General features: G+C 47.0%; 2 protein-coding genes across 4 annotated transcripts in view; one reads left to right on the top strand and one right to left on the bottom strand.

Moving 5' to 3' along the window:
* The window catches only part of cyp24a1 (cytochrome P450, family 24, subfamily A, polypeptide 1), a 105,289-nt gene that overhangs the window by 27,138 nt on the left and 60,295 nt on the right, over positions 1–17,856 (top strand). The gene's annotated exons all lie outside the window — the stretch shown is intronic.
* Positions 1–17,856, bottom strand: part of zfp64 (zinc finger protein 64 homolog (mouse)) — a 73,152-nt gene that overhangs the window by 37,878 nt on the left and 17,418 nt on the right. The window contains exon 2 of the mRNA XM_078236432.1: positions 14,517–14,750. Within this exon, the coding sequence (XP_078092558.1) occupies positions 14,517–14,750 (234 nt within the window). The remainder of the gene's footprint in view (positions 1–14,516; positions 14,751–17,856) is intronic.

Here is a 17,856-nt window from a genome sequence, read left to right as displayed (position 1 = left end):
GCAAACTCCACACAGACAGTGACCCAAGCTGGAATTCGAACCCAGGTCCCTGGAGCTGTGAAGCAGCAGTGCTAACCACTGTGCTACCGTGCCGCAAATAATTATACCTTGAGTCAGTTAGCATGGGAGAAATCTTAACTGAGGAAGATGAGGTCTTTACTTCACTAGATTTCAAATCACATAAGGGACAACAGTTAAACTTGTAAAATGAATTTGAAACAACCGAAAGAGCACTATAAACAAATTCCACCAAGACCTACTGGAGTCTGAATCATTGAATGATTTCAAGAAGGAGATAGATATATTTCGAATTTTAAAAAAGGATAAGGGGATATGGGGAACAGGTGGGGAGTTGGATTTGAGATCAGGATGGCGGAGCAAGCTCGAAGGGCTGAATTTGCCTATTTCTGCTACTAATGGCACAGTGCCTAGCACTGCTACTTCACAGTGCCAGGGATCCGGTTTGTTTCCCAGCTTGGGTCACTGTCTGTGTGAAGTCTGCACATTCTCCCCGTGTCTGCGTGGGTTTCCTCTTGGTGCACCGGTTTCCTCCCATAGTCTGTAAGACGTGCTGGTTAGGTGCATTGGCCATGCTAAATTCTCCCTCAGTGTACCTGAACAGGCGCCGGAGTGTGGATTTTCACAGTAACTTCATTGCAGTGTTAATGTAAGCCTACTTGTGACACTAATAAATAATAAATAAACTTTAAACTTTATGTTCCTACTTGCTTCGTGGTTAAATGTCAGAAAAACTGATAAAGACATAATAACTCACCACATAAAATGAGAGCAGTTATGAGATGTTAATAGATACCAAGAAGGGATTTCAAAGGTGTAATCTAATCCAGCGGACTGTCACCTGCTCCATGACACCAACTCACTCTCTGGATTAGATCTCTGTTTTAGAAATACTCTCAAACATCTATTATTTAGGTAAAACATTTATGTTATTTCACATTAACATATACTGTGCAATAATGCCAGATAGAAATGCACAGTTTAATGCATAACAGAGAAATTTATGCAAGCTTAATCTTCTGCAAAAACTACATCACAATCATTATCTTCCATTTTGGATCTGTTTTAATAAATTACACAAATTGTTATGGCCATTGATGCCAAACATGGCACTATGTTTATTGCAAAATGGCAAAATATGGGATAATATTCCCCCTCAATTCCCAGTGCATTTTTATATAAAAAATGAAAGCAGCTAAAAGACTATTCTTGGATTTCCAAGATCTAATGACAGTCGTGTCTGCGTGGGTTTCCTCCGGGTGCTCCGGTTTCCTCCCACAGTCCAAAGATGTGCGGGTTAGGTTGATTGGCCAGGTTAAAAAATTGCCCCTTAGAGTCCTGGGATGTGTAGGTTAGAGGGATTAGTGGGTAAAATATGTGGGGGTAGGGCCTGGGTGGGATTGTGGTCGGTGCAGACTCGATGGGCCGAATGGCCTCCTTCTGCATTGTAGGGTTTCTATGATGAGTTGTAAAAGGACTGAAGTTCTGTTTACACCGAGATGACATAACCTCTGCCTCTCAATGAGACTACAGCTCGGCAATCATGCAACAGTCATAATTTTCTAAGCACATACCGTGCGTGTTAGTAACATTACCAAATAATACATTCATGCTAAGAACACATGTAGGTTATATTAATAAAAACAGAAAGTGCTCTGTAAATGCAAGTTACATTGTCTGATTTTTAAAAATATACTTTGCTGAATATCCAGTACTGTAACTATTAAAATTATATGCCACCCAGAACTGTGGTACAGCTTACTTTATGTAACAGAGAGGGCAATAGTGTGGCTATGGTGTACATAGACTTCCAAAAAGCAAGATACCACCTAATAGGCTTATCAGCAAAGTTGAAGCCCATGGAATAGAACAGATTGTGATAGCTTGGATACGAAGCTGGCTGAGTGACAGGAAACAGATAGTGGTGAACGGTTGTCCCCCAGACTGGAGGAAGTTATGCAGTGGGGTTCCCCAGTGGATACTAGAACCACTGCTTTTCTTGATATTAACAAGCTAGACTTACAGATGACACAAACTTGGAAGTATAGAGAACTGTGGGGAGGATAGTGATAGACTCCAAGAGTATATAGACAGGCTGGTAGAATCGGCAGACGGGTGGCAGTTGAAATTTAGTGCAGAGAAGTGTGAAGTGATACATTTGTAGGAAGACTGAGGGGAGGTGATATAATCTAAAGTGTACAATTCTAATAGTGGTGCATCAACTGAGATATCTAGGGTATATGTGCACATCTTTTCCCAAAGGTAGGGGAGTCTGAAACTAGAGAGCATAGGTGTGAGATGAGAGGGGAGATATATAAAAGGGTCCAGAGGGGTAGCTTTTCCACACAGAGGATGGTGAGTGTCTGGAACAAGTTGCCAGAGGTGGTAGGAGAGACGCGTACAATTTTGTCTTTTAAAAAGCGTATAGACAGTTACAGGGATAAGATGAGTATAGAGGGATACGGGCCAAACGCGGGCAATTGAGACTAGCTTTGTGGTTAAAAAAAGGGTAGCATGGACAAGTTGGGCCAAAGGGCCTGTTTCCATGCTGTAAACCTCTATAACTTTATGACCCTATAAATCATTGAAGGTGGCAGGGCAGGATGAGAAAGTGATTAAAATGGGATCCCAGGCTTTATAAACAGAGGCACAGAGTACCTCTATTTATAAAAGTAAGGAAGTTATGATGAACCTTCATTAAACACAGGTTCAGCCTCAACTTGAGTCTGTGTTCAATTCTGGGTGCTACACTTTAGAAAGCATGTGAAGGCGTTAGAGACGGTGCAGAAATGTTTTACAAGAATGGTTCCAGTGATGAGGAACTTCAGATAAATGGATAGATTGGAGAAGTTGGGGCTGTTCTCCTTAGAGTAGAGAAGATTGAGAGGGAATTTGATGATGGCGTTCAAAATTGAGGGGTCTGAACAAAAATAGAGAGAAATTGTTCCCATTGATGGAATGATTGAGAACTAGATGTAATGTAATTACCAAAAGAAGTAATGATTGATATGAGTAAAAACTTTTTTCATGCGAGTGGTTAGGATCTCGGGTTATCAGCCGCAAATCCTTCCAATACACCCTGTGTCCTCCTAATGCTACCGGTAGTGACCAGATACCAGTTTTCTACAGAGACAGCTATCAGAAGCAACCCTCAGTGAGAAAATGATCAAATGGTTCTTGATGAATGCTACCCTCAGAACACACAACAATAATTGGTAAGGGAAACAGAAAAATTCACATTGGTGGAATGAGGTGACCTTTGAAGAGAGGTATGTTAAGGGGCGGTGGGGGGCGCACAGTACAAAGAGCTTTATGTTGCATTTGTTCTGAAAGTAGATAAAAAGACATCCACTCCTATTCCCATCAATTGTTCTCCACTTCGTTTCTGCCCAGTGAGTTACTGTATCAATCCTGCCTTCATTAACATTTAGCTATCTGATCTGGAAAGAGAATCCTGACTAAATCTCCAGTCTCACCAACCCAGGAGTGTTGAGGCCAATGTTCGTACCCAGCCGCTGTATTAGTCAAGATCAATTAATGCAGCTGTGTTAACTTTCTTCACTAGATCTACGACATAATGCAAAGCATACAATCACTAAGATATGAGAAACCTTCTTTGCTTTTTCACCTACAACATATCACTACTTTGACAATTGTCAATCGCTCCCAATTAGGAAAACAAAAGTGAAATACAGCGGATAGCAAACTACTTCCAGCAAGTCTACTGTCATAACGTGGTCTCAGGCTGTTCCTTGATCTTGCAGTTTAGGATCTCAAAACTATTTAAATTAGTTGTTTTGAAACTCACAGCGAGACATCTATTGTTCTACGTCTGTTGCTTAACAGGAACTTGCACAATTGATTTGGGGTGTATAACACATAGCTTCTTCCTGTCAGCTCATTCCAAGTAACCAGAGCCACATCAAAATACTTGTAGGTTGCACTCAATCTATCACTGTTGCTAAAACATGAAGCTCTGCTTTGTCATCTTGACCAACACTGAAGCTGCACCTCCCTGCCACTTTGTAGAGCAGTACATAGAACATAGAACAGTACAGCACAGAACAGACCCTTCAGCCCACGATGTTGTGCCGAGCTTTATCTGAAACCAAGATCAAGCTATCCCACTCCCTATCATCCTGGTGTGCTCCATGTGCCTATCCAATAACCGCTTAAATGTTCCTAAAGTGTCTGACTCCACTATCACTGCAGGCAGTCCATTCCACACCCCAACCACTCTCTGCGTAAAGAACCTACCTCTGATATCCTTCCTATATCTCCCACCACGAACCCTATAGATATGCCCCCTTGTAATAGCTCCATCCACCCGAGGAAATAGTCTTTGAACGTTCACTCTATCTATCCCCTTCATCATTTTATAAACCTCTATTAAGCCTCCCCTCAGCCTCCTCCGCTCCAGAGAGAACAGCCCTAGCTCCCTCAACCTTTCCTCATAAGACCTACCCTCCAAACCAGGCAGCATCCTGGTAAATCTCCTCTGCACTCTTTCCAGCGCTTCCACATCCTTCTTATAGTGAGGTGACCAGAACTGCACACAATATTCCAAATGTGGTCTCACCAAGGTCCTGTACAGTTGCAGCATAACCCCACGGCTCTTAAACTCCAACCCCCTGTTAATAAAAGCTAACACACTTTAGGCCTTCTTCACAGCTCTATCCACTTGACTGGCAACCTTTAGAGATCTGTGGATATGGACCCCAAGATCTCTCTGTTCCTCCACAGTCTTCAGAACCCTACCTTTGACCCTGTAATCCACATTTAAATTAGTCCTACCAAACTGAATCACCTCACATTTAGTGTGTGTGTGTGTGTGTGTGTGTGTGTGTGTGTGTGAGAGAGAGAGAGAGAGAGAGAGAGAAGGGGCCGAGTCCAAAAATTGCAAGCAGCAATTATGATTATGTTATCAGCAGCACAAAAATGAGCTCACGACATCACCAGACTAGGCCGGCAGCAAGACAATACACCTGGTCTGGACTCAATACAGGTGATAATGGCCTTGTCCCAGAGCAAGGAGAAGCCTATTTCCATAATGGGAAAACAATTAAACAATCTCCGATGGAACAATAAAGGACAGCAAGAGACCTATCACCTGGGATGGGATCACCTGGTCTCTATGGACTGTAAGATCGCAGCTACAGATAACACTAGCAAGCCTTTGTCTGTGGAACTGCCGGTTGGAAGGGGGCGGAGTTGGCAGGAAAAAAAATCAAGTTTTACAATATAAAAGGATGGTCAGGCCGGCCATCTCTCTCTTTTCTCTTCGGACCAGCATAGCAGCACTCTTCTCTCTCTTCTCCTGTTGCTGCCTGCCTCTCATTCATCTCCAGCACGCAGCCCGAAACCCACTGAGCAATTTAAACTAGGATTGTGAGTACCCTCCGGTAATTCGCGAAGTTCCCGAGATCATCATAGTGGATGAGGCTTTGGGGAAAGGGAGGGCCTTTTGCATGCACCTTTCATAGTTTAAGACACTGGTAAACTTGTGTAAAGTAAGCATTCCGTTGTGCCCGTTTTAGTATTCCTTCCATAGCTATAGTCTTATAGAGCATAAGGCATTGTGTGTTGTTTTCCTGGTGTTTGGTGATTGACCTTGATGTTTTAACAAATATATATATATATATATCTTTGACTTCCATTGGAGTCCGTTTTGATCTTTTCAATTTCTCATCAACGATCTCTGACCAAGTCACAATATTAAATATCCCTTACCATAATTCCGGAGTCTAGAACTGAGGGTACCCTGGGCGCTTCGAAACCGCCCACTCAAGAAAGGCTGCCAGGTAGTGGATAGGCAGCAGTTTCCTTTTCTCTCTCTTGGGAGCGCTACTCTAGTGAAGTAGACGCAAGGTGGCCGTTGTTCCATTGGCGAGAGAGAGAATCACTCGGGCATTGGTGGGGTTTGGGTAACGGAGAACCAAACCTAAAATAAGCCCAGTGGAGTTAAAAAGGGGATCCCACTACAGGGTTAAGCTCCATTTGCCAATTTTTAGCCCAGCTTTGCATCCTATCTATGTCTCTTTGCAGCCTACAACAGCCCTCCACCTCATCCACTACTCCACCAATCTTGGTGTCATCAGCAAATTTACTGATCCACCCTTCAGCCCCCTCCTCTAAGTCATTAATAAAAATCACAAAGAGCAGAGGACCAAGCACTGATCCCTGTGGCACTCCGCTAGCAACCTGCCTCCAGTCTGAAAATTTTCCATCCACCACCACTCTCTGTCTTCGATCAGATAGCCAGTTACCTATCCAATCGGCCAACTTTCCCTCTATCCCACACCTCCTTACTTTCATCATAAGCCGACCAAGGGGGACTTTATCAAACACCTTACTAAAATCCATGTATATGACATCAACTGCCCTACCTTCATCAACACACTTAGTTACCTCCTCAAAAAATTCAATCAAATTTGTGAGGCACGACTTGCCCTTCACGAATCCGTGCTGACTATCCCAGATGAATCCGCATCTTTCTAAATGGTCGTAAATCCCATCCCTAAGGACCTTTTCCATCAATTTACCAACCACCGAAGTAAGACCAACCGGTCTATAATTACCAGGGTCATTTCTATTCCCTTTCTTAAACAGAGAAACAACATTCGCCACTCTCCAGTCCTCTGGCACCATCCCCATGGACAGTGAGGACCCAAAGATCAAAGCCAAAGGCTCTGCAATCTCATCCCTTGCCTCACAAAGAATCCTAGGATATATTTCATCAGGCCCAGGGGACTTATCGACCTTCAGTTTATTCAAAACTGCCAGTACATCCTCCCTCCGAACAACTATTTCCTCCAGCCTATTAGCCTGTAACACCTTCTCTTCCTCAAAAACATGGCCCCTCTCCTTGGTGAACACTGAAGAAAAGTATTCATTCATCACCTCGCCTATCTCTACTGACTCCATACACAAGTTCCCACTACTGTCCTTGACCGGCCCTAACCTCACCCTGGTCATTCTTTTATTCCTCACATAAGAGTAAAAAGCCTTGGGGTTTTCCTTGATCCGACCCGCCAAGGACTTCTCATGTCCCCTCCTAGCTCTCCTAAGCCCCTTTTTCAGCTCATTCCTTGCTAACTTGTAACCCTCAATCGAGCCATCTGAACCTTGTTTCCTCATCCCTACATAAGCTTCCCTCTTCCTTTTCACAAGACATTCCACTTCTTTCGTGAACCATGGTTCCCTCACTCGGCCATTTCCTCCCTGCCTGACAGGGACATACCTATCAAGGACACCCAGTATTTGTTCCTTGAAAAAGTTCCACTTTTCATTAGTGCCTTTCCCTGACAGTTTCTGTTCCCATCTTATGCCCCCTAATTCTTGCCTAATCGCATCATAATTACCTCTCCCCCAATTGTAAACCTTGCCCTGCCATACGGCCCTATCCCTCTCCATTGCAATAACAAAAGACACCAAATTGTGGTCACTATCTCCAAAGTGCTCTCCCACAACCAAATCTAACACTTGGCCCAGTTCATTTCCCAGTACCAAATCCAATGTGGCCTCACCTCTTGTCGGCCTATCCACATATTGTGTCAGGAAACCCTTCTGCACACACTGCACAAAAACTGCCCCATCTGAACTATTTGACCTACAAAGGTTCCAATCAATATTTGGAAAGTTAAAGTCCCCCATGACAACTACCCTGTGACCCCCACACATATCCATAATCTGCTTAGCAATTTCTTCCTCCACATCTCTATTACTATTTGGGGGCCTATAGTAAACTCCTAACAACGTGACCGCTCCTTTCCTATTTCTAACTTCAGCCCATATTACCTCAGTGTGCAGATCCCCCTCGAAGTGCCTTTCCACAGCCGTTAGACTATCCTTGATTAACAATGCCACTCCTCCACCTCTTTTACCAGCTTCCCTACACTTACTGAAACATCTATACCCCAGAACGTCCAACAACCATTCCTGTCCTTGTTCTACCCACGTCTCCGTAAAGGCCACAACATCGTAGTCCCAAGTACCAATCCACGCCCCAAGTTCATCTACTTTGTTCCGGATGCTCCTTGCATTGAAGTAGACACACTTCAACCCACCTTCCTGTCTACTGGTACCCACCCTTGATCTTGATACCTTCCCCAATACCTCACCACCCTCAACACTGACTTCTGGACTACAATTGCTTTTCTCACTCCCCTGACAAATTAGTTTAAACCCCCCTGAAGAGCCGTAGCAAATTTCCCTCCCAGGATATTGGTGCCCCTCTGGTTCAGGTGCACCCCGTCCTGTTTGTACAGGTCCCACCTTCCCCAGAATGTGTTCCAATTATCCACGTATCTGAAACCCTCCCTCCTACACCATCCCTGCAACCACATGTTTAACTGCACTCTCTCCCTGTTCCTCAACTCGCTATCACGTGGCACCGGTAATGTACAAGCGATGACCACATGTTTTGTCTTGGCTCTCAGCTTCCAGCCCAGCTCCCGAAATTCCTGTTTTAAATCCCCGTCCCTTCTCTTACCTATGTCGTTGGTACCAATGTGTACCACGACTTGTGACTGTTTTCCCTCCCCCTTAAGAATCCGGAAGACATGGTTCGAGACGTCATGGACCCTGGCATCCGGTAGGCAACATACCATCCTCGAGTCTCTTTTGCTGCCACAGAACCTCCTATCTATCCCTCTAACTAACGAGTCCCCAATAACTATTGCCCTCCCGCTCTCCCCCTTACCCTCCCGAGCCACAGAGATGGACACAGTGCTGGAGATCCTCTCACTGCGGCTCACCACTGGTATGTCGTCCCCCTCAACCGTATCCAAAGCGGAATACTTGTTGCTAAGGGGAACGACCACAGGGGATCCCTGCACTGACTGCTTCCTCCCAGCCCCTCTCACCGTCACCCATCTTTTTTCTTTCCTCGGAGTAACTGTGTGGTGAACCATCGTTGGTTACCACTGTGGGTTGTTTCTATGTTACTGTTGGGTTAGGGTGTTGCCACTGTGGGGGTTGTATAATGTTGTTGGGTTAGGGTGTTTACCTGTGGTAAATGTTGTTATGGCACATCCCGGTCGGGCCCCGCCTCCTGGGGAGAGGTATAAGACCCTCTGCTCCGGCGGGACCCCTCCAGTCTGAACTGGTGTACTCGTGTTAGTTAGTTCCATTGTTTGCTAATAAAAGCCTTCAATAACTGAAGCCTTGTTCCACGTGCTTGATTGTCGCGCATCAATTTTATTAGCAAACATAAAACTCTCAACAGTAAAAAGGGAGTATGGAACAAATATTAAAACCAGAGCGTCTGGCGCTGGACCCACGTGCGGTCGGTGCCGCTAACACCTTCGACCACTGGTGGAAGTGTTTCGAAGACTACCTGGCAGCCTCTGCAGCTGTTACTACAGACGACGACAAACTCCAGGTCCTCCACGCGAGGGTAAGCGACACGATTTATCTTGCGATTCGTGCGGCCACCACTTACCCGAGGGCCATCGAGCTCTTGAAGAAACGATACACGAGACCACCCAACGAGATCCACGCTCGTTACCTCCTCGCTACACGACTGCAAAGATGTGTCGGCTGAGCAATATATGTACGACCTCACCCGAGATGCGTTCGTAGCAGGGGTAGGGTCCTCGTACATCCGGCTTAAGCTATTAGAGAAAGGGAACCTCAACTTGACCCAAGCGATGGAGATGGCTGAGATGCTGGAGGCAGCGTCGAAAAGCTTGGCCACCCCGAAGACCACGTGGAGACAACGTGGCAAGAGCAAGCACAAATCCCTCCTCGCCCCACGGGCTCGCGCTCCCATATCGATCCGACGACGGCGGCAGCTCCAGGCGGCCAGCGATGCTATTTTTGCGGCGGAGCCAAGCATTCACGGCAACAGTGTCCAGCTAAAATGGTGATCTGCAGTCAGTGCGGTAAAAAGGGGCACTATGCTAAAGTTTGCAGGTCAAAGCCCAAAAACGGCAGTGCAGCCTGTGACCCTCCAGAGCGGAGACAATCTCCTTCGGCGTCGCAGTACCCACGAGGTCCGACCACGTGCGAATCCAGGACGGCGCCATCGTGGCTGACGGAGGAGGAGGAAGACCACCAGGAGTCGCTACGTTTGGCGCCCTCACCCACGTGCGATTCATGGGGGCGGCCATCATGGTCAACGACGACTAGGAGCGACCAGCAGGGGTCCTCAGTATCAACCTCGGCTGCATGCAGTGACGCCCAGGGGCCAACGGTGGCGTCGATCTCTCTGGACCAGACAAAGCATCACAGGCTTGATAATTCCATGATGAACATCAAGGTAAATGGTCGTACTGTGTATTGTCTGTTTGACAGTGGGAGCACCGAGAGTTTTATTCACCCTGACACTGCAAAAAGGTGTGGACTCCGGGTTCTACCTGCCAAACAGACAATTTCCATGGCATCACGGTCCCGGTCTGTACCGATCCAAGGACGTTGTATGGTAACCCTAGAGGTGCAGGGCACAATTTACGAGCGATACAGGCTCCTTGTGTTACCGCACCTTTGTGCGCCAATTCTCCTCGGACTAAACTTTATGGTCCACATGAAGAGTGTGATCCTACAGTACGGTGGGCCACTCCCTTCACTGGCAGTAGGGAATCAGCCGCAGCCTCCAAATTGCCCAAAGCGCCCCGCATGCAATCTCTCCACACTAAAAATCACCACACCTTCTTTATTTAAGAATCTGGTACCAGGCTGCAAGCCCATCGCTACTAAGAGTAGGCGTTACAGCGCTGAAGACCGGACCTTTATCAGATCTGAGGTTCAGCGGCTCCTCAAGGAAGGGATCATACAAGCCAGTGCTAGTCCGTGGAGAGCGCAGGTCGTGGTGGTTAAAAGCGGGAACAAACCTCGGATGGTCATCGACTACAGTCAGACCATTAACCGTTATACGCAACTGGATGCGTACCCTCTCCCGCGCATTTCTGATATGGTCAATCAGATTGCGCAGTACCGGGTGTTCTCTACCATAGACCTTAAGTCCGCCTACCATCAACTCCCCATCCGCCCAGAGGACCGACAATACACGGCTTTGAGGCGGATGGTCGTCTATACCAGTTTCTTAGGGTTCCATTTGGTGTCACCAATGGGGTCTCGGTCTTCCAGCGTGCTATGGACCGAATGGTGGACCAGAACGGGTTGCGGGCTACCTTCCCGTACCTGGATAACGTCACCATCTGCGGCCATGACCAGCAGGACCATGACACGAATCTCCAACACTTTCTGCGCACTGCATCTCGCCTGAATCTGACCTATAACAGGGAGAAGTGCGTATTCCGTACGCGCAGGTTAGCTATCCTTGGATACGTGGTGGAAAACGGGGTCATCGGCCCTGATCCAGACCGTATGCGCCCCCTTACTGAACTTCCCTTGCCCGCTAGCACAAAAGCACTGAGGAGATGCCTCGGTTTCTTTTCGTATTATGCGCAGTGGGTCCCCAACTACGCGGACAAAGCTCGTCCGCTCATCAAGTCCACGACCTTCCCACTCACGCCGGAGGCCCAAGTGGCCTTCAAGGCTTTGAAAAGCGACATTGCGAAAGCCACGATGCACGCGGTGGATGAATCCATCCCTTTTCAGGTGGAAAGTGATGCATCTGATTTCGCCCTAGCCGCCACACTAAACCAGGCAGGCAGGCCCGTCGCGTTTTTTTCCCGCACCCTTCAAGGCCCCGAAATTCGGCACTCAGCGGTGGAGAAGGAGGCTCAGGCCATTGTGGAGGCCGTCAGACACTGGCGCCATTACCTGGCGGGGAAGCGGTTCACTCTGATCACGGATCAACGATCCGTGGCGTTTATGTTCAGTAACACGCAGAGGGGCAAGATCAAGAACGATAAGATCTTGCGGTGGAGAATTGAGCTCTCCACCTATAATTACGATATTATGTATCGTCCAGGGAAGCTCAATGAGCCCTCGGATGCCCTCTCACACGGAACATGCGCCATCATGCAGGAGGACCGCTTGAAGGCCCTCCACAATGACCTGTGCCATCCTGGAGTCACCCGACTCTACCACTTCGTAAAAGCCCGCAACCTGCCCTACTCGGTGGAGGATGTCAGGTCAGTGACAAGAAGCTGTCGGATTTGTGCAGAATGCAAACCGCACTTTTATCGACCGGACCGGGCACAATTGGTCAAGGCCACTCGCCCCTTCGAGAGGCTGAGTGTGGATTTTAAGGGCCCCCTTCCCTCAACGGACCGGAATGTCTATTTTCTCAATATAATAGATGAATACTCCCGGTTCCCGTTTGTTGTCCCCTGTGCGGACACGTCGACTGCCACTGTGATTAAGGCATTCAGTGACCTTTTTACCCTGTTCGGGTACCCCTGCTACATACATAGCGACAGGGGCTCGTCGTTCATGAGTAACGACTTGAGGCAATTCCTGCTCTCATACGGGATTGCCTCTAGTAGAACCACGAGCTACAACCCTAGGGGTAACGGACAGGTGGAGAGGGAGAATGCTACAGTCTGGAAGGCTGTCCTACTGGCGCTGAAATCCAGGGGCCTTCCAGTCTCCCGTTGGCAGGAGGTCCTTCCAAATGCGCTTCATTCCATTCGCTCCCTCCTGTGTACGGCAACCAATGCTACTCCCCACAAGAGGATGTTCTCATTCCCTCGGAAGTCGTCCTCGGGGATCTCCTTACCAGCCTGGTTGACGTACCCAGGACCCGTCCTTCTGCGGCGACATGTGAGGGCCCGCAGGTCCGACCCCTTGGTCGAACCAGTCCAACTCCTCCACGCCAACCCTCAGTATGCCTATGTGGCATATCCTGATGGGCGAGAGGACACAGTCTCCATTCGAGACCTGGCGCCCGCAGGGGACGTAGCAACTCCTGTCGCTCCCATACCCCCTGTCACGAATCCCCTATCACTTATTTCTTCCCCAGATGTGGCGCGGTCAGCACCGGGACCAGTGCATAACAGTTATACTCCCATGTACAGCTTGCCTGAGACTCGGAGATCGGCGCCACCACAGAAGGTTCCAGGATCCCCTGCACCATCGCCTCACCAGAGTCAACCGGCCCGGGAGTCCTCGAGGGGACAGCCGGACGCTGTTTTGGAGAGAACGCCACCGCAAGCACCTGCTCCGGTGTCGCAACCGGTGTTGAGGAGATCACAGCGACGGTGCGGTCCTCCAGACCGTCTGGACTTGTGAATTTTGTACATATGTGACCTGTTTTCGCACCCCGCCGGCCTTTGTTTTTAAAGGAGGGGTGAATGTGGTGAACCATCGTTGGTTACCACTGTGGGTTGTTTCTATGTTACTGTTGGGTTAGGGTGTTGCCACTGTGGGGGTTGTATAATGTTGTTGGGTTAGGGTGTTTACCTGTGGTAAATGTTGTTATGGCACATCCCGGTCGGGCCCCGCCTCCTGGGGAGAGGTATAAGACCCTCTGCTCCGGCGGGACCCCTCCAGTCTGAACTGGTGTACTCGTGTTAGTTAGTTCCATTGTTTGCTAATAAAAGCCTTCAATAGCTGAAGCCTTGTTCCACGTGCTTGATTGTCGCGCATCAAACTGTATCCCTAAAGCTTCTGTCTATGGCCACCTCTGCGTCCCTAATGATCCTAAGTTCATCCAACTCCAGCTCCAGTTCCCTAACACGGTTTTGGAGGAGCTGCAGATGGGTGCACTTCCCACAGGTGTAATCAGCAGGGACACTGACGTCGTCCCTCACCTCAAACATAGTGCAAGAGGAACACTGCCTGCACACCCATCCCCTCTAGATACCTTGCCAGTACCAGGTAGAAACAGCAAAAATGAATTTAAACTCACCACTGCTCGCCCTTTCTGCCTAAGCCCTGTGAGCCAAAGCCCTTACAGCTTTCAGTCAGCTTCCCACTCACTCCACAGCCCGCTCCCGACGCTGCCCGCTGTATAGAGTGACTTTTATACTAAAAAACACAATCTCCCAGAATCCCCTGCAGCCTACTCCCACTTCCTCAGAGTTTAAACCCTTGAAAAAAGCCCGCGAAAAAACGGATTAAATAAATAAATCACAGCAATCACAGTAATTTAAAGCAACAAAATATTAACTGTTGTATACTTTATGTATAATCAGAAAATGAATGCACCAATAAAAAACCATAAAACTAGAAGTCTTATTCCAAGGCTGAGATATCTTAGATGTGATTCCAGATATTACATGGAAAATCTTGGATGTCAAAATGTATTTTTCCTTTCCAAAAACCTCCCTTTCAGAAGTTAATTTTCATCCCCAAACATGGCAGATCAAGGAACAAAGGTTGATTATGCATTTTTTAAAATCGAGATATGTATTAACCTTTCACCCTTACCTTAATTTACATGGAAAGCTGATCTTTATTAGTTTATCTAATTGCCTTATTCGATTCACACAGCTATGTAATTACAGTTCAGCCCACAGCAGTGATTGCACTCCACGCAAGCACTGCTAATATTGTTTTAGTAACAATCACCATGCAACAATCACTTTTCTTGTAAATAAACGCGCTAAAAAGATTTGCCACCTCCCTCCTCCCATCCCGTACCGTACCTGAGATGGTCTGTGTCTGTGTGGTAATCATACTTGTCGCAGTCTGAGCCTGGGTAGCCGGTGTTGTTGCCTCTGCCACAAACTGAACGGAACCGGTGCCTGCAGTTGTCCCAAGGTGGCAGCCATTTTGCTTGTGGGCTACAAAAGTATCTAGAGTGTTGTACTGTTGTTTGCAGATACCGCAGATGTGGATATCTGCACTTACTTCTACCAACACCGTGGCCCCTGGAGAAACTACAAAGAAAGAAGAAATTAGAATGCAGCATAATAAAGAACAGCCTTTGACTCCTCTTTCAGAAAAGCTGCTTTCCTCTGTACCTGGGGAAAGAAAACTGGGAAAGAGCAGTCCTGAAGACTGGGAGTATCTGTGCAGAACATTCCCTTAGAAAATTATTTAGTACTGTGCACAATAGGGCATGTAATATAGAACCAATCTAATGATCAGGCCTGACAACCTCCTCAGCCCACTTTACTCTTTGAAGGGCCAGTGCTTCTTGTGTTATCACTCCACATTGACTGTTTACAGCCTATTTCATCACTCAACGCAACATAGCCGAGACCAATGCTGTTCTCAATCATGCTTCCCAACAGGATTATTGGAAAGAGAAACGACGTTTATCATCTTTAGCCTAAGGATGCTAAGGTGAACTATGGTGCTCATATTCCCAGCTTGGATTAACAGTAATTTATGTATAGTGCCTTTAATGTGCAGAAGTGTCCCGAGGAGATGTAATGAAAAATAAAATGGACACTGAGCCAAAGAAGGTGATATCAGGAGGGCTCGCCAAAAGCTCGGTCAAAAAAATTGGATTCAAAGGAGACCTTAAAAGAATAGTAAAAGGTAGAGAAATTGAGAAAGGGACATACAGAGCTTCACAGCTCCATCAGTACACACCAAGAATTAACCCTAGAATCTTCATTCTCTGTATAGCCGAGGGCAACATTTCCCCTCTATCTGCACAGTCAGACTCTTTCACAATGTTAAAGATCTTGACCAGGTCATCCCTTAGCCTTGGCTTTTCTGGGGAAAATTAAGAATCCCATTCCATTGAGCCTTTCCTGATGAATATATTGTCAGAGTTCTGGTATTATCCTTGTAATTAATTCAATAGGATCATGGCTGATCCGACATTCCTCGCATCCACTTTACTGCTTTTCACTTAATCCTTGATTACCTTACTGATTAAAAATCTATCTATCTCAGCCTTAAATATACGCAAGGCAGGGGAGCAATTTTCCCATCATGCTGCTTTTGTAGTGCAGCAGGCTAGGAGACTCTAATGGAGGCCGTTTTGTGGGCTCCTTGCGAGGAGCCATGACCTCCGCATGTCTCCCAACGTCAGATTTCCGGCGCTGTCAGCTTTGCGTCGGAAATTGAATAATTTATGCAAAGGCTCATTTTAATATCATTAGAGGAGCTCGGGATTGAAGACTCTGGGCCCGCTAGCCTCTCCCTGCCCCTCCAGGAGTATTTCACTCCAGCAGGGTTTACTATAGCTCCCCACTTGCGGAGAGCTGGTGGCCCAACCCCACTGCAGTGGAGGGAGAACAATCAAGGCTCCCTAGGAGGTTAGATGTCAGGAGGAGTTGCCCCCTGGCATGGGGCAGTGCCAAGGGGGCAATCTGGGGGGTCCTGCTGCCACTCTGCATTTGGCTGAGTGACAGAGGGAGAGAGGCCAGATATTGGGGCTGGGGGGGGGACATTTCCAGGAGGCCAGCGATCGGGCCATGGAGGAAGGGGGGGATCACACGGCCAACAATGCGGGGTCGCAGGGCTGGCCAGCAATCGAGCTGGCCAGCAGTGCGGGGCCACTGCGCATGCGCCGATCTCAGCACTGACAGATCAGCACATGCGCAGTGGCCTGTTCAGCGCTATGCTGCCGGCCTCTCCAACGGGAATAGGCCCTGCCCAGTGCACTCTGCAGTGCAGAGTGTGGGAGATTTACTTTGAAACTCCCGCTGAAAAATATCAGTGGGATCTACTTCAGGTTTTACGCAAAATTGGCACTTAGAATTTTTTTGGGAGAATCGCCCCTAAGGACTCTGTCCCCACAACTTCCTGTGGCAAGGAGCTCCAAAACCCTCAGAGAAAGAAATTCCTCCTCATCTCAGTCTTAAATTGGCACCGGTTTATTCTGAGACTATGCCCTCTGTTCCCAGACTCTCCCATGAGGAGAAGCATCTCAGCATTTACCCTGTTAAGCTCCTAAAGAATCCAATACGTTTCAATGAGATCACCTCTCATTCCTCTAAGTTCCAATAAGTCCCAACCTGTTTAACTTTTCCTCAAAAGACAATCTGTCCATTCCTGGGATCATCCTAGTGAACATTCGCTGAACTGCCTCCAATGAAATAATACCTTTCCTTAAATAAAGGAACCAAAACTGCTCACAGTACTCCAGATGTGGTCTGTACCTTGTATATTTGCAGCAAGACTCACCTACTCGTATACTCCAACCCCCTTTAATTAAGGGCTAACATTCCATTATCCTTCCTGATTATCTGCTGCACCTGTGTGCTAGCTTTCTGTGTTTTGTGCACAAGTATCCCCAAGTCCCTTTGTGTTGCAGCTTTCTGCAGTTTTTCTCCATTTAAATAATACTCTTTTGTTCTCCCTTCCAAAATGAACTTCACATTTTCCCACATTATTCTCCATTTACCAACTTTGTGCCTATTTACTTAACCTATCAATATTCCTTTGTAGGCTATATCCTTCTTGCAACTTGCCTTTCCACCTATTTTTATGTTGCCTGCAAGTTTGCCAACAGTAGTCACTTCCTCCAAGTCATTAATATATATCGTAAACAGTTGCGGTCCCAGTACAGATCCCTGTGGAACCCAACTGGTTACAGGTCGCCAATCTGAAAAAGAACCCATATCGCCACTCGCTGTTTCCTGCCAGTAGCCAATTCTTTATCCATGCCAATATACTACCTCCAATGCCAAGGGTTCTTATCTTATGACTTAACCTTTTGTGAGATACCTTGTCGAATGCCTTCTGGAAGTCTAAACACAACACATCTATTGGTTCCCCTCTGGTTGAGACTTCCTCAAAAAATTCTACTAATTTAGTCAGATATGATTTCCCTTTCATGAACCCATGCTGACTCTGTATGATTAGATTCTGATTTTCCAAATTTGCTGCTATTACTTCCTTCATAATTGATTACAACATTTTTCCAACATTATGATCGTCTCTGTCACTTTGTTACCCATTCAATTAACCTATCTGTATTTCTTTGCAGATTCTGTGTGTCCTCACAGCTTGCACCTGAGCTTGTTTTGTCAAATGCAGATACATGAATCTCTGTCTCGTCATCTAAGACACCAATATAAATTG

This window comes from Mustelus asterias, chromosome 20, assembly GCF_964213995.1.
Source record: "Mustelus asterias chromosome 20, sMusAst1.hap1.1, whole genome shotgun sequence".
NCBI lineage: Eukaryota > Metazoa > Chordata > Chondrichthyes > Carcharhiniformes > Triakidae > Mustelus > Mustelus asterias.
The sequence above is the reverse complement of the archived record's forward strand: the minus strand, read 5'-3'. Positions and strand labels throughout refer to the sequence as shown.